Source organism: Chiloscyllium punctatum, chromosome 20 (genome assembly GCF_047496795.1).
Source record: "Chiloscyllium punctatum isolate Juve2018m chromosome 20, sChiPun1.3, whole genome shotgun sequence".
Taxonomy (NCBI): Eukaryota; Metazoa; Chordata; class Chondrichthyes; order Orectolobiformes; family Hemiscylliidae; genus Chiloscyllium; species Chiloscyllium punctatum.
Genome location: NC_092758.1, coordinates 41,270,060 through 41,297,197, shown reverse-complemented (window position 1 = coordinate 41,297,197; position 27,138 = coordinate 41,270,060). Strand labels below are relative to the sequence as shown.

Sequence of the window (27,138 nt, the reverse complement as noted above, 5' to 3'; positions counted from 1 at the left end):
CAACCCATAATTATATTTCAGTGACATATATTTTGAAGCTGATAGAAACTGACAACACTGAAAAGTATTTTGCTGTTTCTGAATGTGAAACCATTGCAGCAATTAACAGTATTCAATGTAAATTTAACAGATAACTCTAATCTCACATTACAGAAGAATTTAGAAGTGGGGCAATAGCATTTATCATTATGTCACTCACCAACAGTACAAAGAATAAACAGAATACGAATGTGACGAAGTAAACAGGTCCAAGGATTTGGTTTGCATTTTCAATTTCATGGAAATCAAAGTCTCCGAGAATAATCCTAAACTGTGTAAAACTGAAAATAAAAGTTTGGTAAATTATTTGTTAAAAATGTCTCTGGTTGAACATAATATAATGGTAAATGGTAAAAATCTTAAATTAACTAATAGTAAGTAACACTGCATGTTGGATGGGAAAACTCCATATTCCCTTTGGTAATGCAGAAGTCCCTTAAAATACTGTTACTGATTATTGCCTCTTAGATGAGTTGCAAAAAGTGTGTGTCTGTGGATGATTCAGTGCACCACATGACTGCTTAGAAGTCTAACATTTCCAGGAAAAGTCAAGGATCAAGTCTTCAACATTAGCAACTTGTAAAGTGGTGTTGGCTGACCAGGTACAGGCATAATTCTACATGCATACCTCCCATCCTCCTCAAACAGCACATAAACCCTTCAATCAACACACACCCCTCAGACAACACTCATCCCTCAAAAAACATAAGCCCCTCAAACACACACCCTTCAGACAACACTCACACCCCTCAGACAACACAGGAACACCTTGAGCAGAATAAATAAAAGTTCCAAAAAATTTCAATAACTTTGTCTAACAGGATCATAACAACAAAAGTTAGGAAATACAGTAATGAGGGTTCAAAAATGAGGCTACAAGTTTCCTTTGCAGTATCTGCTATATGCTGTGTAAGGACCTGCGGCCAATACATGATCATGTGATGTAATGAACTATCTGTAACATAAAACTAAAAGCAGTAATTTGCTTTGGACATCACCTGCAGAAATCAAGGGCATGAATTTCCCGTGCCTAGCCCCACTGGAGATGGACTTCCAATGTTGTTTTTAGCGGGAGACACAGTGAAGCTGGCTGCCTCTTTGTTCATGCTGTCATCTCCAACATGGAACATAAGACAGGGGAGGGTTTCCTGATGCCACAGAGAGCAAGTAACTAATGTGATGTCAGGATACAAAATTTAGCTCATGATACATCAGGCAATGAGTCATTCATTTCTCTGCAAACAAGCATGAAACTGCCTCACTGCAAATAAGTGTGAAGCTGCATCACAGTGAACAAGTGTGAAGTTAAGTGTGAAGCTGTATCACTACAGATGAGCATTAAGCTGCATCACTCTGTGAACAAGTGTGAAGTTAAGTGTGAAGCTGTATCACTACAGATGAGCATTAAGCTGCATCACTCTGTGAACAAGTGTGAAGTTGTAAATAAGCACGAACCTTCAAGATAACCAATGCTTTCCTTAAAAGTGATTCTTAAAAACTGCTTCTGAAATTAGTCCCGGATCTTTTAGTGTGTTCCTAAACTTGCCAAAGAATGTTGGGACTAATGAGGACTGCAGAGCTAATTGCACAACGCACACAAATGTTGCAACAGTTGGAGGGCACTAATGCTAAATCTGCACCACCAAAGGGAGAGTGAGCAGAGCAGATGCAGCTGAAGGGAAAGCTCTGCATTGACCCTCCCCCTCCCCCCGATTTGGAATCGGACTCCTTCATGCTCCTTGATAGTGACAGGAGGCTATCTGGCAGGCTGGATACTGCACCCAGCACTTGGTACGCTGGCCCATTGTGACCCCCCTCTCTCTCAAATTGGCAAATAAACCATTCTTTAATGCTGCCTGAACTGCAGCTCACTCATGCCTACAGGATTCACCATGTGCTGATCCTGAACTAGCCTCCTGCAATGAGCTGCTGGAACCTTCAAGAATCATACTTCATCATTTAATCAGGCATTTTGCACAATCTGGGCTCAACATCAAATTCATTAATTTCAGTCTGCAATTAAATACCCAAATTTTCCTTTCTTCTTGCAGGTTATGGCATTAATTCATTTTCCCCTTGTTTTTGGTTTGAGACGCCAGCTGCTCCTCTTTTGTAGCACTCCCTTTGGCCTCGCACCTTAAAAGTTTTTAACCATTTCATCTCTCCTGCCTTCTCCCTATCACAGAACTTCCCTTCTCCATATTCTTCCTAATGCCCCCATTTCATTTTCTTAAAACATGTAACGGGTGGAATTTTCCCAGTCCTTGAACAATGTGGCACATTGGAGAGACATTTGGGAATATAGGGTGAGATCGGGAGAAATAAAATTTGTGATCTCGAGATAAAAAGTCCCCATGTCCAACCAAGTTAAAAAGAATGAGAGGAGTGAGCAGCGAGAAGCCTATACACAGACATTAGCATTGCATGATTAACTCATCTTGCCTCATTAATTTGCAGTTTCCCATTCTACTACTCACCAGGTAGAAAGTAGAAGGTCATAATTCCTGACCTGAAAGTCAGAGCAGTTACCTGTGGACTCCCAGCTTGCTGCTCCTGCTTTTCTATAGCAGTCACTACCATCTCCTGGCGTGCTGCATGGGCAGTGACTGTCCACAGAGATTAACACTTACCAGCCTTACACACCCTCATGGCATATCTCTGATCCACTTACAATACATGCTGCATTTGGAGCACATCAACACTTTCCATTATAATGTTATTGCCAGGTCACTTTATACACAGGGATAGCAACCCACCACATGGACTGGACCAGAGTGCACCTTAGGACTCATCTCATGCTCCATTATCACTCATTCACTTTATGCCTACTTGGGTACTCACTGCATCTCATCCTTGCTTTTTTGTACTTTGCATTAAAGACTCACAGAACTCCTGTCATCCTTTGCGGTTTAGCACAGACACAAGTCTGGGAGTGGAGCTGGTGGAGTGCGTTGTTTTGTATGTGCATGCAGGCTGTACTTGTGATGGAGGTGAGGCCCTTCAAAGGCCAATTGCATTAATCAGGTACTTTCACAGTCCAGGTTGAAGTCATCTGTAATCATAGTTTCCTGCATGTGAACTGCATCCAGTCCAGCTGAGTGGGAAATAAATCCTGATGACATACAATTTTCACCATGTCATCGGTTACTGCATCTTCATGAAGCAGAATTAATCACAGACAAACTTAAGAGAGTTGCCCAGTGGATGACAATACATGAAAGAAAACAATCCCAAGACCTCAAAGGTTGCACAAGGGCATGGAACTAATTTTCTTCCACCGTTCACTGTATATACCAATGTGCTCTTATATGCCATACTGCCTTGGGTGAAGTGGGGGTAGGTTTGGGGGAGTTGAGGTCTCAGTAATTCTACAGCAATGACAATCTCTTATTGTTTTTGCATGGCATAAATAACGTGTGCTCCATTCATCTGAGTAAGATCCCCCTGTTGAAGGTCCATGTATTGGGATTTCATGGCTCTGCTTGTTGAAGTCCTCCAGTCCCATTGGATTGAAGTAACCTCTAGCAGATACCAAATAGTCTCCACACTAACAGGTTGCACTGAAAGTCCCCTCAACATGTGGAGGAAATACATGAGGCTCAGCATTATCAGCCCTTATGTTATTTCCTCCAGCTGAGAGAGGTGCAGTGTCGCTGCAGAATGAGATTGTCCCAGACATTGTCTCTGAAGAATACCAGCTGCTGGAGTGGCACCTGGAGGGGTGGGTGCCCATCCTGTTCTTGTGGTCATTAAGGTAACAGCTGTCCAAAGCATTTATCCAATTGACTGCTTCCAAGCATCCATTGAAGACCTGTGTGGGATATCACAAACCTCAATTCACAAATATTTCCAAAGTTCTATGTACCAGATCCCACCGCTTCATTTCATTTCTCTGTGATAATGTCAGGGCACCAATGTGGACAGAAGGTTTTGGCAAAATTGTTGTCTTACCCCAGGTGTAGGGCACGATAGACTGTACAACATTACATTGTCAAAGCCATATGATAACACAGCTGATTTCATCAACGTTAAAAATCACACAACACCAGGTTATAGTCCAACAGATTTAATTAGAAGCACTCTAGCTTTCAGAGCGACATTCCTTCATTAGGTGATCAAGGAGCGTCGCTCTGAAAGCTAGTGCTTCCAATTAAACCTGTTGGACTATAACCTGGTGTTGTGTGATTTTTAACTTTGTACATCCCAGTCCAACACCGACATCTCCAAATCATGATTTCATCAACAGGAGGGTTTCATTCCAGTAATGTACAATTCATCCATGATCATCAGTATCATATCTTAGAAGTGTATATCACATACCTTGGAAGATGCCATGATGCCTATATCCTTGAAAATTCCCATGCTCCTGCTACATTTCAAGGACCACATGCCTTATAAGGATGGTTGCTGGAAGGCCAGGGCTACCCTCTGCAAACATGGCAGATGACTGCATTAGGAGAAGGTGAGGACTGCAGATGCTGGAGATCAGAGCTGAAAATGTGTTGCTGGAAAAGTGCAGCAGGTCAGGCAGCATTCAAGGAGCAGGAGAATTGACGTTTCAGGCATGAGCCCTTCTTCAGGAATGAGGAGAGTATGCCAAGATAAAAGATAGGGAGGGGGAGGGGACTTGGGGGAGGGGCGTTGGAACTGCGATAGGTGGAAGGAGGTTAAAGTGAGGGTGATAGGCCCGAGTGGAGGTGGGGGCAGAGAGGTCAGGAAAAAGATCGCAGGTTAGGAAGGTGGTGCTGAATTCGAGGGTTGGGACTGAGACAAGGTGGGGGGAGGGGAAATGAGGAAACTGGAGAAATCTGAGTTCATCCCTTGTGGTTGGAGGGTTCCTAGGCAGAAGATGAGGCACTCTTCCTCCAGCCGTCGTGTTGCTATGGTCTGGCGATGGAGGAGTCCAAGGACCTGCATGTCCTTGGTGGAATGGGAGGGAGAGTTGAAGTGTTGAGCCAGGGGTGGTTGGGTTGGTTGGTCCAGGTGTCCCAGAGGTGTTCTCTGAAACGTTCCGCAAGTAGGCGGCCTGTCTCCCCAAAATAGAGGAGGCCACATCGGGTGCAGTGGATGCTGCACCCGATGTGTGTGGAGGTGCAGGTGAATTTGTGGCAGATATGGAAGGATCCCTTGGAGGGAAGTAAGGGGGGGAGGTGTGGGCGCAAGTTTTGCATTTCTTGCGGTTGCAGGGGAAGGTGCTGGGAGTGGAGGTTGGGTTGGTGGGGGGTGTGGACCTGACAAGGGAGTCACAGAGGGAGTGGTCTTTTCGGAATGCTGATAGGGGAGGGGAGGGAAATATATCCCTGGTGGTGGGGTCCGTTTGGAGGTGGATGACTGCATTACACAACCTCCAACTGAAGGTGAATGTAAATACAATGCAGCCCATTCATCAACCAGGGCTATCATGGAGCAGGCGAGAAATTTTGTGAAGGTAAGATTCCAATGCTTGGATCAGACTGAGCGGGATTTGCAGTACTCTCCGGACCATGTGCCACATAATCCTGACATTCTGCTCTCTGCACAACTGGAACAGAAAAGACGGAATGTGTTGGACATTAAAGAGCTGTGAGAGTGACTGCAGTTCTCTGTGAAGGAAAATGAAGATATTGAGCAGGAGGAACATCACCTTTTGAATGATCAGGTGGTACAGTGTCAGGCTTAACAAGACAGACAGGATGTAAGTGGGAGACCATTTCAGCAGCTGGGAGTAGTGATCATTGACAGTAAATTAGTTGCTGCTTAAAAGACAAACAGATCCCTGTTTGTTCCCAGAACCAATTGTGGCTCTTGATTGTTTCTTCTTTGCTTTTGCTGTTGCTGAATAAAAGTGACAGTTCTCAACTGCTTGAAGGTTTTGCAGTGTGTGATGGCTCCACACTGAACAATTAGAAGATGTCTGGCTACAATGGCATTGAGGAAAAAGTAACACTCACTTAAACAGCGTTCTAAGATGGGCTGATGCTAAGAAAGGATTATCTATAAAGCTTGGCCCTTTAACAGCAATACATTTACAAAAAGGCACTTGTATTTGTAATGAAGTATCAGCCATACAATCTATGTGCCCTCAGATGTGTTTCTTTAGGGTTCCCCTCCCACTGCGCACAGGGTGAAGGGTAACTGCTAGCTCGCCCAGTGCTTGTGTCACCACATCTTAGAATTTTGCTATTAAAAAAATGACACTAGCAGTGGCACATACTTCTGCCTCTCGTAAGAAGGAAGGTCGAACAACCAGGGTGTCACTGAGATGGGCTACATGGCTAATGAGGCAGTTACCGAGAATAGCATGAGAAGCCTCACAAGGACTTATGGAGTGAAACCCTCCAGGATACTCCCTGAAAATTATTCTTAGCCAATCTCTGGTAAAGTTCAGCCTGACGTTTCTAACTCATCCCAGTTCTGATGAAAGGTGATTCACCTGACACACTAACTCTGTTTCTCTCTGCACAGAAGCTGAGTTGAGTATTTCCAGAATTTTCTGTTTTTATTCCAACTCAAGTTCTGTGCAATGCTAATATCTGAAGCTGTGGTTTTATGCATCAGATCAAGTGATGGAGTCTCTTAATTAATGATGTTCTCTCTCTCTCTTCCTCCTGATGTTGCTACAACTGACAAGGAGGCAGGTTTTGGGTATTTGAAAGTAGAAAGACAGAAGCAGCATGTCACTGTGACAGAAGAGGAATGGGTAGAAAACAAGACATTCATATGGACACCATATGCAGCTTGTTCATCAAACCAGGTAGTAGAATGATGATGGGCTGGGAGTTAAGAAGGATCATATGGCAAAAACATAGTTTTCCTCAAAGTTCTTAGTAATGCAGGGTTCTAGGAGCCCCCTTGCAGCTGGGCCCATAAAATGGAGAGCCATCTTCTCCAACAGCTCAGAAGATGCAATCATCTTTGTCCCTGGCCAGCTCCACTCTGTTCCTTTCTTTCTTGTGCCAACTTGTCCTGCACAAACAAAGGGTAGAATGTCAGTAATTGTGTTACACTGTGCCTGGGTTATGTGTAAGTTAGAACGGAACAGGAATTTAGGGGAAGCAGCACCTAGTGGGGTTTGTGGCGGATTGTAGTGGAAGATGGTGAGGGTACAATGGATGCTTGACATGCGTTCAGAATGTCATGAAGTGGTAGTGTGCGAATGAGGTGGCCCATGGTGTGACATGAAAGGCAGATCGTGCTTTGTGTATCGACAGACCTAGAGCATCCATGTCTGGTCATTAGATTTCTTGAGGCATTGCTTCCAGGTTCTCGGGAACAGACTGAGGAGTTGATTTAGAATGAGGAGTTGATTCCCTGACGACTCATGCCACTCCCCTCTGAGGCTGGTTCTTGAGGGGTTCTGCCCTCCTGTAGAACTATAGTATGTCTTATGCTGTACATCACCACCATTAACGCCTCTGTCACCACTTTGGTCATCCTACAACCCTCTCTCTGCGTTGGCAGTTACATTTCCATGTTTTAAAATATAGCATCTCTTTAAGGGAAAATAGATTGCCTTTGAGAAGGAAACGCTGACTGCACAAAGTGCTATCAACACAACAGTACCGGACCTCCTGCTGAGCACAGAGGCAGGCTGAATGGAAAGGGAACACAGCAGTGAGAAACACACTAAGGCCTATGCTACAATGATGATAATGAGGTGGCAACACCAAATTCATCAACTGCCTATGTCAAAAAGGAATCAGTGCAACAAGCCAAATGATAGACAAATATTTAACCCCAAATTCTCAAAAGCTTGTCTGCTATGAGGATTTGATGCTCAGTAAACTTTGGATTTCTGCCATAATAGAGCAAGCTGCGATTGGATTTGCATGAATGCTTTGGCCATCTGCTGTCAGATTACCTGCAGACAGTAACAAATGGAGCTACTTTTCCATCCAGACCTTATTTCGAACCAAGAGAAGGATTGTGAACTCAGGTGACTGCTGCAAGCTTTCTGTTGTGATGGAGTGGGTTGGACACCTGTCCATCTCAGATAGATTCATAAAAATCCAAGATACGAAAAGAAGATTGTGAATTTGAAATAAAAATAGAAAATACTGGGAACACAGAATCAGCATGTTGAAAGGAAAAGGTGCTGAATGCATGTCGACCCTTTTCCAGAACTGAGAAAGAAAGCATTCATAAGCCACAATCTGCTTTTCCTCTTGTCGTTGCAAAGGAATCATTGATTAAACCAGTGAGAAGCAAATATCTGCTTTATATTTCTACAAAACAATAAGTAATCAATTTAAGATCAATGTACTTTTCTGAACACTCCATCTTAGAAATGCAGGTACAGCTTGGTTCACATGTATTGCACCCAATATTTGAATAATACATACATGCAGTTGCCAAAGGTGTGATAACTTTCCACCTGAGTACCAAAGATAAGGTAACCTAACTGAGCATATCCAAAAAATACTATGAAAAACATTATGGCAAATCCAACAATGCCTTTGGCACAGCGAGACAGGGTTGTAGACAGTTGCGTCATGGTCATATTGAAGCTAATATATTTGAAAATCTGAAAGAGAATAGACAAAAATTAGTTAGAATTCTAAATTTGACATTTTCAAGATGATTTTACTGTTTACGTTCTGAGAAAAATAATCTGCAAAAACATGTCCTTGAAGTACTATTACCCTTATATATTACTAAAGGTTTCTTGAATTAATATATACAGTACTAATTACTTTAAAATTTAACTGCATATAATAGAGCTAAACTGTTCTATTAACAGAATCAAGGAAAGTCAATTAGTAACTGTAAAAACACTTTTTGTAAAGAGAAATACTGAGAACGTACCTTTATCCATGCAATGAAAACAGTAAATGCAATGATGACATTATATCGGTTCTGCCAGTAAGCCAAGAAGTGGAGATTTTGGTAGGAGTTGGAATTTTCCAGAAATTGCTCAAGTAGTAAGCTTACTTTTATCGTACGATAGATGTTGTAAAAAATGGCTAATAAAGAAAACTGAGGATGAGAAAAATGTAGTCCACATTAAAACTGGCTACACATTTCTTAATTTTAAAGTATATAAAATGGTCATTTGGCAAAAGAGCATGGCTTTTAAAAATCCTTTTAGGCATAAACTAAGGCATTTTCTGCACCTACAATTACCTGAATTTCCACTAGGAGTTCTTGAACTGCAGTCTGACAGGAACAGACCAGGCTAGCAGTTAAATATGATAGTTATGTCTGAGATTTTAGACTCTATAAACCATGTTAAGGAAAATTAATTGGTAACAGGAAATGCCTCTTTTATAAAGATGCAACATGCCAATAGATTTCCACTACCTACCTAGGGCATTACACAGATAGGGATACTATCTAGCTTTAACAATAAGAAAATCAATAATACACTTATGAGAATTTTCTTTCATGTTATCATTGTTACTTAGAGAACCTATCAAAATATTCTGGACCAGTAAACAGAAAAGAAATACTGTCAATTGTATAAGGAGTTTGGATGAACTAGTAAAAGTCTTTAAAACAAAAAGGGTATTTGTACATGGTAGATACAAGGATATTGTTTTTGGTGGGGAAACCAGAACTAGAGGGCACAGTTTTAAAATTAAAACCAGGCCATTTAGAAATGAAGTCGGAAAGCTCTGAACTGTAGAACTCAAGGCACAGGTTGTGTCATAGAGTCATAGAGATGTACAGCATAGAAACAGACCCTTCGGTCCAACTCGTCCATGCTGATCAAAAGTGGCCTAACCAATGTCCTGTACAGCTACAACATGACCTCCCAACTCCTATACTCACTGCTCTGTCAAATAAAGGAAAGCATACCAAACATCTTCTTCACTGTCCTACCTACCTGTGACTCCACTTTCAAGGAACTATGAAGCTGCATTCCAAGGTCTCTTTGTTCAGCAACACTCCCCAGGACCTTACCACTATGTGTACAAGTCCTGCTCTGATTTTCCTTTCCAAAATGTAGCATTTCACATTTATCTAAATTAAATTCATCTGCCTCTCAGCCTATTGGCCCATCTGATCAAGATCCGAGTCTCCAGTCTGAAAAGCAACCCTCCACCATCACCCTTTGTCTTCTACTTTCAAGCTAGTTCTGTAGCCAAATGGTTAGTTATCCTGGTATTCCATGAGATCTAACCTTGCTAACCAGTCTATCATGGGGACCTTGTTGAACAACTTGCTGAAATCCATATAAATCACATCCACCAATCTGTCCTCTTTGTTACTTCTTCAAAAAATTCAATCAAGTTCGTGAGACATGATTTACCACAAAACCATGCTGACTATCCCTAATCAGTCCTTGCCTTTCCAAATGCATGTACCTCCTGTCCCTCAGGACTCCCACAAACAACTTGCCCATCACCAATGTCAGGCTCACTGGTTTATAGTTCCTGAGCTTATCCTTACCATCTTTCTTAAATAGTGACACCATGTTAGCCAATCTCCAGTGACTACTGATGATACAAATATCTCAGCAAGGGGCCCAGCAATCACTTCACTAGCTTCCCACAGAGTTCTGGGGTACACCTGATCAGGTCCTGACAATTTATCCACTTTTATAAATGTTAAGACATTCAGCACTTCCTCCTCTGTAATATGGACATTTTTCAAAATGTTACCATCTATTTCCCCATATTCTATATCTTCGATGTCCTTCTCCACAGTAAATACTGATGCAAAATACTCATCTACTATCTCCCCCATCTCCTGTGGTTCTACACAAAGGCCACCTTGCTGATCTTTGAGGGGCTCTATTCTCTCCCTAGTTATCCTTTTATTCTTAATGTATTTATAAAATCCCATTGGATTCTCCTTAACCCTATTTGCTAAAGTTATCGCATGTCCCTTTTTGCCCTCCTGATTTCTCTCTTAAGTACAGCCTTTATACTCTTCTCAGGATTCACTCAATCTCTGCTGTCTATAATGGACATATGCTTCCTTCTTTTTGTTAACCAACACCTCAATTTCTCTAGTCATCTGGGATTCCTTACACCAACCAGCCTTTCCTTCCACCCTAACAGGAATTTAGTGTCTCTAGATTCTCATCTCATTTTTGAAGGCTTCCCAATTTCCAGCCATCCTTTTACCTGTGAACATCTGCCCCCAATCAACGTTTGAAAGTTCTTGCCTAATACCATCAAAATTGGCCTTCCTCCAATTTGGAACTTCAACTTTTAGATCCGATCTATCCTTTTCCATCACTGTTTAAAAATTAATAGAATTATGGTCACTGGCCCCAAAGTGCTCCCCCCACTGATACCTCAGTCACCCACCCTGCCTTATTTTTCAAAAGTAGGTCAAGTTTTGCAGCTTCTGTAGTAGATACATCCACATATTGTCTCGTGATTACTTGGTACTGTACATACTATTTTAGCTTAAATAAATCCATCAGTGATCTTCAAATTAATGGATTCCATCTACCTCATTTATTTATATTTAGATAACACAAGAATATTATTACATGTTACACAGCGAGGATTTTATTTTCTTTAAAAGAAACAGAAGAGATGAAACCAGCCTTACAAAGTTGAAAGTAAATGGGAGTAGCAACAAACAAAAGAAAACAGCAATCCAGAAGTTCCCACAGTAAACGCCAGAAAGTAAGATTTGTCTGCAAACCATGAGTATCACCAAGACGTCCACATTCATGCAGGCATCCAGCTGATTTAAACCTGCCCCACCTAAAGATCACTTTAGATTTAAACAACAGTAGAGAGTCAACACAATAGTGAACTAAGAGAAACAATGCTGAACTTCAAACAACAATGAAAAAAAAAGTGACTGCATTTGGGAACAGTACATAGCCAACAGAACAAGGCCTAAAACCAGCTTCAAACCAAAACATTAGAAAAGGAACATGAAGTACAGTACTGAAAGCACAGCAGGATGAATACCTAATCCTCCAATTTGCACTGGGAAGCCATGAATCTCCATTGGAGTTAACGGTTTTAAACAACGAATGCAGCTCTACTTTATTGACCAAGCAATTGGAGAACCAATTAGGCAATAACAGTGCTAGCAGTTGGTAATGAGGGGATGAAAGCTTCAGTTAGCTCAGTTGTCTGGAGATGGTTTGCAATGTAGAGAGATGCCAACAGCAGAGGTTCAATTTCCAAACTGGCTGAACTTATCATGAAGGTCTCAACTTCTCAACCTTGCCTGTGGCATGGTGATCCTCAGGTTAAACTCACCACCAGTCGTGCCTCTCTAATGTGAGAGCAGGCCTATGGTCTTCTAGGACTATGGTGATTTTATAAATGAGAGGTTGCACAATGTTTAATCTTGGGCTCAATTGAGAGAAGTTGGATAGATCTGGAAAATGCTAGGTCAACATGTAAAATCAACTTTAAAATTTGATTTGTGTCTTGCAAGCAAAAGTCACAGGATTCAATAGATCATTTTGCCAGGACATGACACAACAAGGGCAATGAGTACAACTTTTCAGAGGCTGAACCATCGGAGCTGATCGACAGGTTGGACGGTGTCAGAATGAGGTGATACCAGACGAAGGAGAAGTGTAGGTTCAAATATTGGAAGAGCACCCTTGTCTTTTTCGAAAACCAATACTATGGGATCTTTCACGTAATGAAATAAGAAATACAAAAAAAACTCAACAAGTCAGCTGGGCATTTCTGACAATTTTTAATTTATTTTTATTTCAGTTTTCCATCATTTGCTGTATTTTGCTTTAGCAGGAGATAAAATCAACTGTATAATGCTGGTGCTGTGTAGTAGTGACACAAGTGTGTTAGCCACTAACAGGCTCTACAACACAGGGATAGCAAGCAAAACCAAACTAGCCTCACTATCATTGTTTTAATTTCACTCGCTGCGAATCCATTCAATGAGTCTCAAATTTGCTTAATTATTCCTAACGAGGCTTTACAAATAACAGATCTTGAGCACTAAATTCATAATTTAAACAACAATTAACAATTCATTCTTAATAATTTAACTTACATAGCACAGAGGTAAGCAACAAGTCCCACCTGTCAATTTTCCTTCCCACCTATCCGCTCCACCCTCCTTTCCAATCGATCACCTTTACCCATTTCTCCATCCATCTATTGCACTCCCAGCTACCTTCTCTTCAGCCCCAACCCCCTCCCATTTATCTCTCCAACCCCGAGGCTTCCAGCCTCATTCCTGATGAAGGCCTCTTGCCCAAAACGTCGATTCTCCTGCTCCTCGGATGCTGTATGACCTGCTGAGCTTTTCCAGCACCACTCTAATCTCCAGCATCTGCAGTCCTTACTTTCGCCCAATCTAATTAATGTCTACAATCTAAGCCCAATCTCTTTGATCATAATCCCCCCTCATATCAGTGACAGATACTATTTAGATTACTTACAGTGTGGAAACAGGCCCTTTAGCCCAACAAGTCCACACCGCCCTGCCAAAGTGCAACCCACCCACACCCCTACATTTACCCCTTACCTAACACTATGGGCAATTTAGCATGGCCAATTCACCTGACCTGCACATCTTTGGACTGTGGGAGGAATCCGGAGCACCTGGAGGAAACCCACGCAGACACGGGGAGAACGTGCAAACTCCACACAGTCAGTTGCCTGAGGCGGGAATTGAACCTGGGTCTCTGGCGCTGTGAGGCAGCAGTGCTAACCACTGTGCCACTGTGCCGCCCACCCACCGTGCCTCCTGTTAAGGGATAAAATAATAAAAATGAATTATAACTTGCCAGTTCAATAACCATTTCAACAATGAATACCAGACCTTAATCTTTGGATGCTAGGTTGTGTAACAGACGTGTTATATCTTGCTGTCACCAGTCAATGCAAACAGCCTGTGCACACTTCCAAAGTTACTCACCCAAATCTTACAGACTGGGGTTCTCTGCTCAGAACATTCAACAGGTCGATAACTAGAGTAAATCCAGAGAGAGAGCAAAGCAAAAGCAGCACATCTGGAAACTTTCAAAACACAAACTGCCTGCTGCTCCAAACCCAGTCAGAAGCACTTCACTCTTAGTGTTCTCTTTCTCCTTCAACATTCTCTGTGATTGGCTGGACTGCACCTGTCCGTCTTTGTTGACCAATTCAGCATCAAACCAGTTGTCAGTCCCTGAGCAGAGCAACATCTCAGTGCTGAATCATCTGTAGTGTTCTTAGAGCAGTAATTAACCTGCATTACCGTTCCAAGCCAGTTCTCCACAGTAAACATCTGTCCTTATTCTCTCCTTTTTCTTCAGAGTCAAGTTGCTGTTCAAAGTTTAACATTCTATTCTCAAACTTCACCTCACAGCTCCTAACCAAAAATGTAAAATAAAATAAAAATAGAGAAGGTCTCAACCCCGCCAAAAAGACATCTGCCTATCGTAAAAATGAATAATGGGCTATATGAATTTCAGTGCAGTTTGATGTCAGGCATATAGGTGGTACAAACCAAAGACTGGCAGCTCATATCAAAAAAGTATATATCTTCAGCTGTTTGCAACAAGAAATGTACAGACAGCACCGAATCATTTTGAGTTAATGAAGTTTGTAACAGGGTCCAAGATCAGATGTGATTCTGCAATTGAACAAAATTTTGCTGGATTATCCTAACTACTGGGGCAAGAGGGGGGACTCTCGCTAAATGTTTGCAAGGCCCTTCCAAACGCACAGGTCTGTTCATCTTTCTACTTATTTCTGTGTCTACAAGGAAGGTGACATTATTGACATACCTCACAAATGTTACCAATGCAATAGTGAAAGAATTTATAATGTTACACAGCATGCTGTACACATTATTACCAACAAGTCATGGGTAAGATCCTCACCAAAAGAATTAACATGCATATTGAGCACACCAAGCTTTCGTAAAGCAGAGACAGATTTCTGTAGCAAGTGAAACAATAAAGATACCAAGAGAGCAGCTAAGGAGATGGAGACCTAGGCTGAGCTGAACTATCAGACTGCTCAGCCTAGAAAAGCACACTTTTTATGAACCAAGGCAAACAAACCAGCTGCCAGAACCAACGCCATGCGAGTTCATGGCATACTTCTGGGAAACAAATCAAATAAATATTCAGACAAAAAAATGACTGACACTGATTTATGCTGTTATTTACAGACAGAAAGAATAAGTGACATGCCAGTTTTAACTCAACAGAATAAGTGACAGCCAATCACTTGTTCATTTTTCAGGGCAATGCCCTTACCAATCAGAGTTGACCTCCTGGATTAAAATTTAAACAACACTTGTTCGTTAACTGTCAATTGTTATTAACGGTTGCATTCTCCATGGCAATGTCTCTACTAATCAGATATCACTTGCTAGGAATGTGGATTTTCTTCTTTTTTGATATTCTTGTGCATTGTCTTGATGAGTCTATGACGAAAAATGTTTCTCTTCAGCAATATTCAAGTTCTATACTATCAAATCATTATTTGTTTCATTTTTACTGAAACTGTAAAATGTCTGAATTATGTCTATTGATGTTCACCTGTGGCCACAGTATGGAATTAGATAGCAAAGACAGTCTGGATTTAGGGGCAACCTCTCAGACTATTTAGTTGTATCTGAGATAGTAAATAAGTTGGCGTCTGCCATTTGAAGAAGAGAAATTCTGAGGGATCTTGTTGTGTCATAGTGAATCTGCAATGACAGTATTCCTGAGAACTAACCTGTAAAAACCTTCGGCTTTCCTCAACAATTTTTAGGATCAGGATTGAAAGGATCAACACGTTACCTGTCTATATTGTTTGAATACTGCTTAAAGATACTACTTTGTCTGAACTTGATCGAGCTCAATAACAAATTAGCTTAAAACCATGTCTGGAATTGGATTCAAGCAGTTTTACACTATTTAGAACAACAACCTTTTGACTTACAACTGAATGAACCACTATGGAGACTAAAAGAAAAAGTTAACAATATACCACCAGAAGACGAGGAAGGATTGTAGTAGCTTAGAAACAAAGTTAATGAAATAAATGAGAAAGCAACACCAACAAGTCACAATTCCAACACAGCAAGGTATAAAACCATCAGACTTTAAGATATAGGAGCAGAATTAGACCACCCAGCCCATCTAGTCTACTTCTACATTCAATAATGCCTGATAAATTTCTCAACGCCATTCCCCTGCTCTCGTAACCCTTGATCCCTTTAATAACCATGAAACTATCTTGGTCTTAAATATACTTAATTACTTGGGCTACATAGCCCTCTATGGCAATGAAATCCACAGATTCACCACCCTATGGCTGAAGAAATTCCTCATTTCAATTCAAAAGGGTTGTCTCTTCACTTTGAGGCTAGCCCTTGTGTCCGTGACTCTCCTACTAGTGGAAACATCTTGCCCACACCCCTCTATCCAGGCCTCTCAGTATTCTGTAAATTTCAATGAGAATTCTTCCCCCCCATTCTTCTGAATTCCAAATACAGCCCATAGTCCTCAACTGCTCTTAATATGACAAACCCTTCATCCCTGGGATCATTTTTATAAACTTTATCTAAGAAGATACCCTTTGTATGATTGGAAAGGTGATAAGTGGAATAAGGGTCAACTACAGGCAGTCTCCAGGTGAAGGGGTTTTGTTTTTGAGTCCAATCTCAAGTCAAGTTGGAACGTAATGCAGGACAAAATAAATAGCTGTTTGTCAGTATGAGGAAACATTGGCATGTTTACTCTTCAAAATTAATAATATAGCCCCTTTATGGGATAACGTTGGCAAGTGTGAGCATTTATAAATTAGATGTTCATAAATCCAGGGGCCCCCTGTAAACCATCACTCTAATAACGGCTGCTCATTATATGTGAAAGGACTTGTGTCATTGTGATATACTCAGATCACATGAAACTGGGGCTTGACGTTCCAGAGCTGTTGACTTCTACCATATTTTGTATTTAGTAATGTTCAATGGCCTGTTCACATTCATTCCCTTGACAGTAGTCCGAATCTCACTGCAGTGCATATCTACAACTCATCCAGGTTGCTTTAATGATTTCTTTGATCTGGAGGAAGTGTGTGGAGTTAAGAATTAAGTTGCTCAAAGTGAGAATTATTTCAACTAGGGAGAAAAGGAAGATTATTTGCATTAATGCTAAACTGTGGGGAAGTAGAGGTCCAAAAACCCATCCTGAGGAAGGAAGGTGAAATGGATTGACTGCATCCATTGTAGAGAGGCAATAATTGAATTGGGCCTGTGTCAGAAGGATCATGCATATAGGTCAATAGATATTGGACAGATGGGAAATAGCAAATTCAAGGGAACGGGTAATTAGTTTGGCAGGAACAAGCTGAAATAATTCCTCTTTGCTTATCATGGGGAGGCAGCAGAGGTAGAAACAGGCTTTGCAAATCAGAGACATACATGGATAAACTCTTTTCCACTATTCCTCTCTGTTAAATTTCATGTTATGTAAAATCCCAATTGATTATAGACCGTAAATTCTTGATGTTATACAGCAATAAAGGAGGTAATGGCATAAGAAAAGGCATTTCTGTTTCCAGTGATATTCTCACATAAAAGGAGCTAACTTAAAGCACATTATGTAAACAGTCTCGTTCATATTCATAAATTGTACTGACCAGCACAATTAAAAAATCCAAACAATTCCAAAAGTTCTTGAAGTATGCCATCCTGTAGGACTGAAGGGCTATGATTTCTTGAAGCAAATAGTTGCAGATAAAGAAACAGAAGATAATTTCACAGGCAGCTAGAAAGTAATCGAAGTTCGAAACATATCGTAGGAGTTTGACTGTGAAAAGTTCGGAGGAAGGGATAGCTCCACCAGTTGCTGGAAATTCCACCAACAACCTGGAATAGAAACAAGTTAAAAGAACTAAAAGAATCATTCCAGAAGAATTTATAACAAGTTTTATTTGTTGGAAAATTAAATTTATAACATTTCTATAACACAAATACAACTCACATCACTTTAATTGAGCCTTTTGCACACCACAACTCAATATTGGGATTCACTCTTGTTATATACAAGTCGTCCTCACTTAACATTTGTTTCCCTTCTGGTAATTTTTACTTTAAGTGAAATGACTAAGTGATTCCCATAGGAATCAATGTTAAAACTGGTGTTAGGTTCCTGTGGGCATTTTCTTGCCTGGTAAGTCCAATATACACATTGAAATACTGTCACTGACATGTGCAGCATTGTATATTCCTTGTTAAGGTAACTTCCAAAACAAATCAAATCACTGAATACACGTTTGTTGTGCCTATGCCAAAGTAATGAAGTGGTGTACAGTAAATTTCCCATTATCCAGCACCCAAACATTCAGAACTCTCATGCAACTGGCAATTGGAATGATGCCTCCCTACTCCACGCAGTACAATGGTCTGAGGTTCAGAACTGCAAACTCTTGAAGATCTTACCAAAGCAGACCAACTGACTTATCAATAAACACAGAATTGCCCATTGCAGACAGGTAAACTGACCTTATCTTGATCACTAAAAAATAGTCGAAGAGTATAGAAAAGCACAGCCAGTCAGGTAGCATCGAGGAGCAGGAGAATTGATGTTTCGAGCATACACTCTTCATCAGGAATGAGGGGGTGGCCCAAGGCGGCTGAGAGATACATGGGAGGGGTGTGGGGGTGTGGGGCTGGGGGGGGAAGATAGCTGGGAAAGCGATACATAGATGGAGGTGGGTGTGAATAGGGTGGGGTGGATAGGTGCGAAGGAAGATGGATAAGTAGGACAGTTCAAGAGGGCGGTGCTGACTTGGAAGGTTGGATCTGGGAAAAGGTGGGAGAGGGGAAATTGGTGAAATCCGCACTGATCCTGTATGGCTGGAGGGTCCCAAGGCGGAAGATGAAGTGTCCTTCCTCCAGGCATCGGGTGGCTAGAGTTTGGAGGTAGAGGACTCCCAGAACTTGAATGTCCTTGGTAGAGTGGGAAGGGGAGTTAAAGTATTTGGCCACAAGGTGGTGGGGTGTTTAGTACATGCGTCCGAGAGATGTTCTCTAAAATATTCCCCAAGTAGGCCTCCTGTCTCCCCAATGTACAGGAGACCACAATGAGAGTACCAGACACAGTAGGTGACTTGTGTGGAAGTACAGGTAAATATCTGTCAGATATGAAAGGATCAAAACCTGCGGCCAGACATCCCCCCTTATCTCCATCCAAGGCCCCAAAGGATTGTTCCACATCTGACAGAGAGTTACCTGTACTTCCACACACGTCATCTACTGTGTCCATTGCTCTTGATGTGGTCTCCTCTACATTGAGGAGGCCAACGTGCGGAACACTTCAGAGAACACCTCTGTGCCAATCAACCCTGCCACCCTGTGGCTGAACACTTCAACTCCTCCTCCCACTCCGCCAAGGACATGCAAGTCTTTGGCCTCCTCCACTGGCAAACTCTAGCCATTTGATGCCTGGAGGAAGTATGCCTCATCTTCTGCCTTGGGACCCTCCAACCACATGGGATCAATGTGGATTTCATCAGTTTTCTCATTTCGTATCCCCCACTTATCCCAGATCCAACCTTTCAACTGGGCACCGCCCTTTTGAACTGTCCTACCTATCCATCTTCCTTATCTGCACCACCCTCCTCTCCAACCCATCAACTTCACCCTCACCTTCATCTACCTATCGCCTTCCCAGCCACCTTCCACCAGCCCCACCCCCCCTCCCATTTATCTCTCAGTCGCCTAGGGCCACCCCCTCATTCCTGATGAAGAGCTAATGCTCAAAACATTGTTCCTCCTGCTGTTCAGATGCTGCCTAACCGGCTGTGGTTATCCAGCACCACTCACTTCAATTCTGATCCCCAGTATCTGCAGTCCTCACTTTCTCCTCACGACAAAAATACCCAGATTCAAATATAATGGTTAGTAACTTTGCAGATGACACCAAAATTGGTGATGTAGTGGACAATGAAGAAGGTTACATCAAAGTTATAACGAGATCTTGATCAGATCTGTTGAGGAGTGGCAAACGGAGTTTAGATAAACGTGAGGCGTTGCATTTTGGAAAGGCAAATCAGGGCACAACTTATACACTTAATGGTGAGGTCCTGGGGAGCACTGCCAAACAAAGAGCCCTGGGATGCAGGTTCATAGTTCCTTGAAGGTGAAGTTGCAGGTAGTTAGGATAGTGAAGGTGTTTCTGGTCTTTATTGGTAAATGCATTGAGTATAGGAGTTGGGAGGTCACGTTGCAGCTGTACAGGCTGTTAGGCCATTTTGGAATACTGCATTCAATTCTGGTTGCTCTGCTATAGGAAGGATATTGTTAAACCTGAAAGGGGGCAGAAAATTTGCAAGGATGTTGCCAGGGTTGGAGAAGCTGAATAGGCTAGGGCTGTTTTCCCTGGAGCGGAGAAGGTTGAGGGGTGACCTTATAGAGGTTTATAAAATCATGAGTGGCATCGATAGGTTGAATAGCTTATTTTGCATATTCATCAACATGTTCCTGAAGAAGAGCTTATGTCCAAACGTCGATTCTTCTGCTCCTCATATGCTGCCTGAGCAGCTGTGCTTATCTAGGACCATGCCCTTGACTCTGAATAGCCTATTTTTCCAGGGTAGAGTCGTCCAAAATTAAAGTGCATAGGTTTAAGGTAACAGGGAACGATATAAAAGGGACTTCAGGGGCAACCTTTTCATGTAGAAGGTGGTACATGTATGGAATGAGCTGTCAGAGGAAATGGTGGAGGCTGGTACAGTTACAGCATTTAAAAGGCATCAGGATGGGTACATGAATAGGAAGGGTTTAGAGGGATATGTGCCAAATGGAACTAGATTTTTTGAGAATATGACTCGAAATGGAAACCTTTGGTTTGTGCTGCTCCCTCTCTCTCTCTTTTTAATCAAACTGTTCTCCTTCCTATTTCCTCAGGGATATGCCAGTTTAAAACTTTTAATGCAACCTCACTTGCCAGTGCAAATGGAATTTGGAAAAGGACAGGTGATTGAGTCCATAATGGCAACAATACACTGTTTAAATTCCTTTCCCCTTAATGCTACTGGCCAAAAATCCTCTCAGCCAGCTTTTATTCACCAGTAAAGTTTCTCTTGTTTGTAAAATAAAAATTAACTTTTTTGTAACTGGCGCATGGCATTGTGTTTACTCCTTTAGTTAATGATGATGTAGGTTCATGCTTACTATTTGTACTTCATTTTAGTTAACATCTTCCTTGCCCTTTTTTAGGGAAGGAAACTAAGGGCCAACTTTTATAGGTTTTATCAAAAGGAGGTCTGTCTTCCCTTTTGTGCACAATGATTGTGAACTTAGCAGAAGCGTTTAATGGTGTGAAAAATCTTGCTGATGGGATTTATGAGCAGTCCTGGCCACTCATTTTCAAATTGCACATTCATCTTGCAGCAGGGATAAGTCAAGTTCTCCCAGCCACCTCTACAACACCTCATACAGCTGGTTCATACATCCAGCAACAGCCCCTCACCCACTAAACCAATTCCCCATGCATGCCCAATTCTGGGAGGCTACTGGACATAGTACTGGACATGGCTGAAAATTATGTTCTTTTGGCAGAGTCCACATTGTGTTGAGCTTTTGGAGATGTTTCCACCATGAGGCCTAACAAAATCTTTGACCATATCTTATGAAGCTCACTGCATAAACTACCTCTCCTGTCCCTATGATACCTGTCACTTTTGAATCTGGCCCCAACTTAGAGTCATAGAGATGTACAGCAGGGACCCTTTGGTCCAACCCGTCCATGCCGACCAAATATCCCAACCCAATCTAGTCCCACCTGCCAGCACCCAGCCCATATCCCTTCAAACTCTTCCTATTCATATACCCATCCAAATGCCTCTTAAATGTTGCAATTGTACCAGCCTCCACCACTTCCTCTGGCAGCTCATTCCACACACGTACCATCGTCTGCGTGAAAAAGTTGCTCCTTAGGTCTCTTTTATATCTTTCCCCTCTCACCTTAAACCTATGCCCCCTAGTTCTGGACTCCCCAACCCCAGGGAAAAGACTTTGCCTCTTTACCCTATCCATGCCCCTCATAATTTTGTAAACCTCTATAAGGTCACCCCTCAGCCTCCGCGCTCCAGGGAAAACAGCCCCAGCCTGTTCAGCCTCTCCCTACAGCTCAAATCCTCCAACCCTGCCAACATCCTTGTAAATCTTTTCTGAACCCTTTCAAGTTTCATAACAGCTTTCTGATAGGAAGGAGACCAGAATTGCACGCAATATTCCAACAATGGCTTAACCAATGTGCTGAACAGCCGCAACATGACCTCCCAACTCCTGTACTCAATACTCTGACCAATAAAGGAAAGCATACCAAACGCCTTCTTCACTATCCTATCTACTGCAACTCCACTTTCAAGGAGCTATGAACCTGTACTCCAAGGTCTCTGTTCAGCAACACTCCTTTGGATCTTACCAGGAAGTGTATAAGTCCTGCTAAGATTTGCTTTCCCAAAATGCAGCACCTGGCATTTATCTGAATTAAACTCCATCTGTCACTTCTCAGCCCATTGGACCATCTGATCAAGATCCTGTTGTAATCTGAGGTAACCCTCTTTGCTGTCCACTACACCTCCAATCTTGGTGTCAACTGTACCTCTTATGCTCGCATCCAAATCACTTATATAAATGACAAAAAGTAGAGGACCCAGCACCGATTCTTGTGGCACTCCACTGGTCACAGGCCTCCAGTCTGAAAAACAACCCTCCACCACCACCCTCTGTCTTCTGCCTTTGAGCCAGTTTTGTATACAAATGGCTAGTTCTCCCTGTATTCCATGAGATCTAACCTTACTAATCAGTCTCCCATGGGGAACCTTGTCGAACGCCTTACTGAAGACCATATAGATCACATCTACTGCTCTGCCCTCATCAATCCTCTTTGTTACTTCCTCAAAAAACGCAATCAAGTTTGTGAGACATGATTTCCCACGCACAAAGCAATGTTGACTATCCCTAATCAGTCCATGCCTTTCCAAATACATGTACATCCTGTCCCTCAGAATTCCCTCCAACAACTTGCCCACCACCAACTTCAGGCTCACTGGTCTATAGTTCCCTGGCTTGTCCTTACACCCTTCTAAAACAGTGGCACCATGTTAGCCATTCTCCAGTCTTCCAGCATCTCACCTGTGACTATCGATGATACAAATATCTTAGCAAGAGGCCCAGCAATTACTTCTCTAGCTTCCTACAGAGTTCTAGGGTACACCTGATCAGGTCCTGTGGATTTATCCACCCTTAACCATTTCAAGACATCCAGCACTTCCTCCTCTGTAATCTGGACATTTTGCAAGATGTCACCATCTATTTCCCTCGAGTCCATATCTTCCATATCCTTTTCCACAGTAAATACTGATGCAAAATACTCATTTAGTATCTCCCCTATTTTCTGTGGCTCCACCCAAAGGCCGCCTTGCTGATCTTTGAGGGGCCCTATTCTCTCCCTAGTTACCCCTTTGTCCTTAATGTATTTGTAAAAACTCTTTGGATTCTCCTTAACCCTATTTGCCAAAGCTCTCTCATGTCCCCTTTTTGCCTTCCTGATTTCCCTCTTAAGTATACTCCTACTTCCTTTATACTCTTCTAAGTATATTCACTTGATCTGTCCTGTCTATACCTGACATATGCTTCCTTCTTTTTCTTAACCAAACCCTTAATTTCTTTAGTTATCCAGCATTCCCTATACCTACCAGCCTTCCCTTTCACCCTAACAGGAATATACTTTCTCTGGATTCCCGTTATCTAATTTCTAATGGCTTCCCATTTTTCAGCCATCCTTTTACCTGCAAACATCTCTAGGTCAAGTCTTGCACCTTCTGTAGTAGGTACGTCCACGTACTGAATCAGAAAATTGTCTTGTACACACTTAACAAATTCCTCTCCATCTAAACCCTTAACACTGTGGCAGTCCCAGACTATGTCTGTAAAGTTAAAATCCCCTACCATAACCACCCTATTATTCTTACAGATAGCTGATATCTCCATACAAGTTTGTTTCTCAATTTCCCTCTGACTATTAGGGTGTCTATAATATAATCCCAATAAGGTTATCATCCCTTTCTTATTTCTCCATTCCACTCAAATGACTTCCCTGGATGTATTTCTGGGAATATCCTCTCAGCACAACTGTAACACTATCCCTTATCAAAAATGCCTCCCCCTTCCTCTCTTGCCTCCCTTTCTATCCTTCCTGTAGCATTTGTATCCTGGAACATTCAGCTGCCAGTCCTGCCCAACCCTGCGCCATGTTTCTGTAATTGCTATGATATCCCAGTCCCATGCTCCTAACCATGCCCTGAGTTCATCTGCCTTCCCTATTAGGCTCCTTGCATTGAAATAAATGCAGTTTAATTTATTAGTCCTACCTTGTCCCTGCCTGCCTTGACTGTTTGACTCGCTTCTGTTCTCAACTGTACAGTCTCAGATTGATCTCTTTCCTCACTATCTCCCTGGGTCCCACCCCCCCACTGTACTAATTTAAATCCTCCCGAGCTGCTCTCGCAAATTTCCCTGCCATTTTATTAATCCCTTTCCAATTTAGGTGCAATTTGTCCTTCTTGTACAGGTCACTTTTACCCCAAAAGAGATTCCAATGATCCAAAAATGTGAATCCTTCTCCCATACACCAGCTCTTCAGCAATGCATTCATCTGCTCTATCCTTCTATTCCTGCCCCTCACTAGCTCATAGCACCAGGAGAAATCTAGATATTACTACTCTTGAGGACTTCCTTCTTCAATTTCTGCCTAACTCTCTGTAGTCTCCCTTCAGAATCTCAACATTTTCCCTTCCTATGTTGTTGGTTCCAATGACCTCTTGCTGGGTCCTCTCCCCCGTGAGAACATTCTGAACCCTCTCTGAGACATCCTTGATCCTGGCACCAGGGATGCAACACATCATTCTGCTTTTTCACTGCTGGCCACAGAAACATCTGTCTGTACCTCTGACTAGAGAACCCCCTAACACAATTGATCTCTTGGAACCCAACGTACCCCTCGTTGCATTAGAGCCAGTCTCAATACCAGAAACTTGGCTGTTCGTGCTGCGTTCCCCTGAGAATCCATCATCCCCTACATTTTCCAAAACAGCATACCTGTTTGAAATGGGTATAGCCACAGAAGGCTCCTGCACTAGCTGCCTCCCTCTCTTACCTTTCCTGGAGTTAACCCATCTATGTGACTGTATATGAGACTTTCCCCCCTTCCTATAACTGCCATCCATTACATACTGTTGCAAATTCCTCATTGCTTCCAACTGCCTCTCCAACCAATCCATTCGATCTGATAAGATTCACAGCCAACAGCATTTATGGTAGATATAATCTGTAGTAACCCTTAAATTCTCTTTAAACTCCTACATCTGACAAGAAGCGCATTTCACTCTATTAAAGGCCATTATTGCTCCTTCATAATCTACAGACCCAGAAATTAATACCATCTTATTCCTCTACAATTAATAGTTATGACTTATATTTTTATGTTTAATCAAGAGACATATCTCCAAAAACATATACTCAAGATAGAACCCACTCTTCACACTACTGGAGATTTTCTGTAGGCCACACTTAAAACAACGATTGACTTATCTGATTCTCTGCTGTGAACTTCACCCAACAGTTCCTCCAAGATCAGTTGTGAATTTCACAGTTTGTTAATTTTCCCAGATGCACTCCGATGTCCAACGATGCATGAATTCAAACAGCAAAGGCAGTAACTGTGCAGGTTCACTCTCTCTCTCTCTCTCTCTCTCTCTCTCCTGCAATGACCTCACCAGGTGCTTCCTTTGTCTGTTCTTCTCCCTTTTAAAACTGCTGTTGTTTTGACTTTGTTTTCCAAAAGTTCCAAAACAATGCAACAGCATATGAAACAGTAATTGCTGCTCCTGGAATTTGAGGAAATCACCTCCAGCACCTAAAATATCTCAAAAAAGGAGCAGCTGTTACAGTCAGAAATTTTTCCCGTCCTCCATCTTGGATTACCCAGAATCATGCACTTTTCCTGGAACAACTCGCCAATCAGTGGATATTCACAGAAAGACCTGCATCCCTTGCAGCAGTGCCATCTTTGAAAGGCCAATGGGCATCTGGACACTCACTGGCAATCCAGTGTTGTCCCTCACCAATGACATCATGGCACAGCAGCCTTGAAGTCATGTTGCCAGGGTACATGGTCAACATTTCCTTGTACATACAACCTCATTGTCTCACACTGGTCACTGGTTAACTATCATTCCACACGCTTTAACAGTCTGTACCTAGATCCCATCTGGACAGCATCTAATTCAGCAATAACCCATCCCATTGCCTACTGTAGCCCTGCTGTTTATCATTGGCTGAACAGAAACATCACAATTAGGCAAATAATTGAACAAATCCAAACATGATGTTTTATTTCCAGAAAGCAAAAGTGAATGCAAATAAAACCAATAGAGACCGATGTTCACCCTGACAATGCAAACCAGATTGGTGCATCATGACCAATAAATCTTTTACGCTTCATAATGGTCTGCTGCACCAGCTCTCATTGATGAGAAATAGGTGTCAAAGTGGTTCTTGCTGGCTTGTAACGCCTGATGCAGTTGAGCTCTGTCATGGACAAGTACAGCTTCCTCCTCTCAATGTCCTTATCCTCCTCCATGGAAGACTGATCCAGATCCCCCCCCCCCCCCCCCCCCCCGCCAAAGCTCCTCTGCATCCAGAATATTGCCTAACTATCTGCTCCAATTGTGCAGAGCACAGTACACCAAGATAATGCAGCACACTCTGTCTGTACCACACTACACGGTTCCCCAGTCCAAGCAGTGAAAGCACACCTGCAACAGCCGCATCATCTGCTCCACTGTGGTCTTGGTTAAGACATGGGCAGTATTGTATCTGCACTATGCATCGGTCAGCGGGTTGTATAGTGGTATCATGAGCCATGGTCATAATTGAGAGCTCTTGTCCCTAGCCTTAAAAGACATCTGGACCTTCAAATACAAAAGGAATAAGAGATTGCTCTAGGATATAGCACACCCCCTCAGGAAATGGTAACAGATCACCTGGACATTAATGGAACGGAACTTCTTCCTGCTGATGAATCTGCAGAGTTGTGGTACAGCCCTCGCAGTGCCACATGGTGTAGTTCACCTGGCAGCACCTCGGGTAACCCAGCCATGTTCCTAAATCTAGGCTGCAGCAGTGGCCTCACCATACAGAAACAAAGTGACCCTTGCAAAAGTG

At 42.3% G+C, this 27,138-nt stretch overlaps 1 protein-coding gene across 1 annotated transcript in view; it reads right to left on the bottom strand.

Annotated features, from left to right (window-relative positions):
* The window catches only part of LOC140492318 (polycystin-2-like protein 1), a 67,540-nt gene that overhangs the window by 23,054 nt on the left and 17,348 nt on the right, over positions 1-27,138 (bottom strand). The window contains exons 6-9 of the mRNA XM_072591264.1: positions 17,541-17,769; positions 8,824-8,994; positions 8,361-8,542; positions 200-320 (exon numbers count right to left, since the gene is read on the bottom strand). Coding sequence (XP_072447365.1) covers positions 200-320; positions 8,361-8,542; positions 8,824-8,994; positions 17,541-17,769 — 703 coding nt within the window. The remainder of the gene's footprint in view (positions 1-199; positions 321-8,360; positions 8,543-8,823; positions 8,995-17,540; positions 17,770-27,138) is intronic.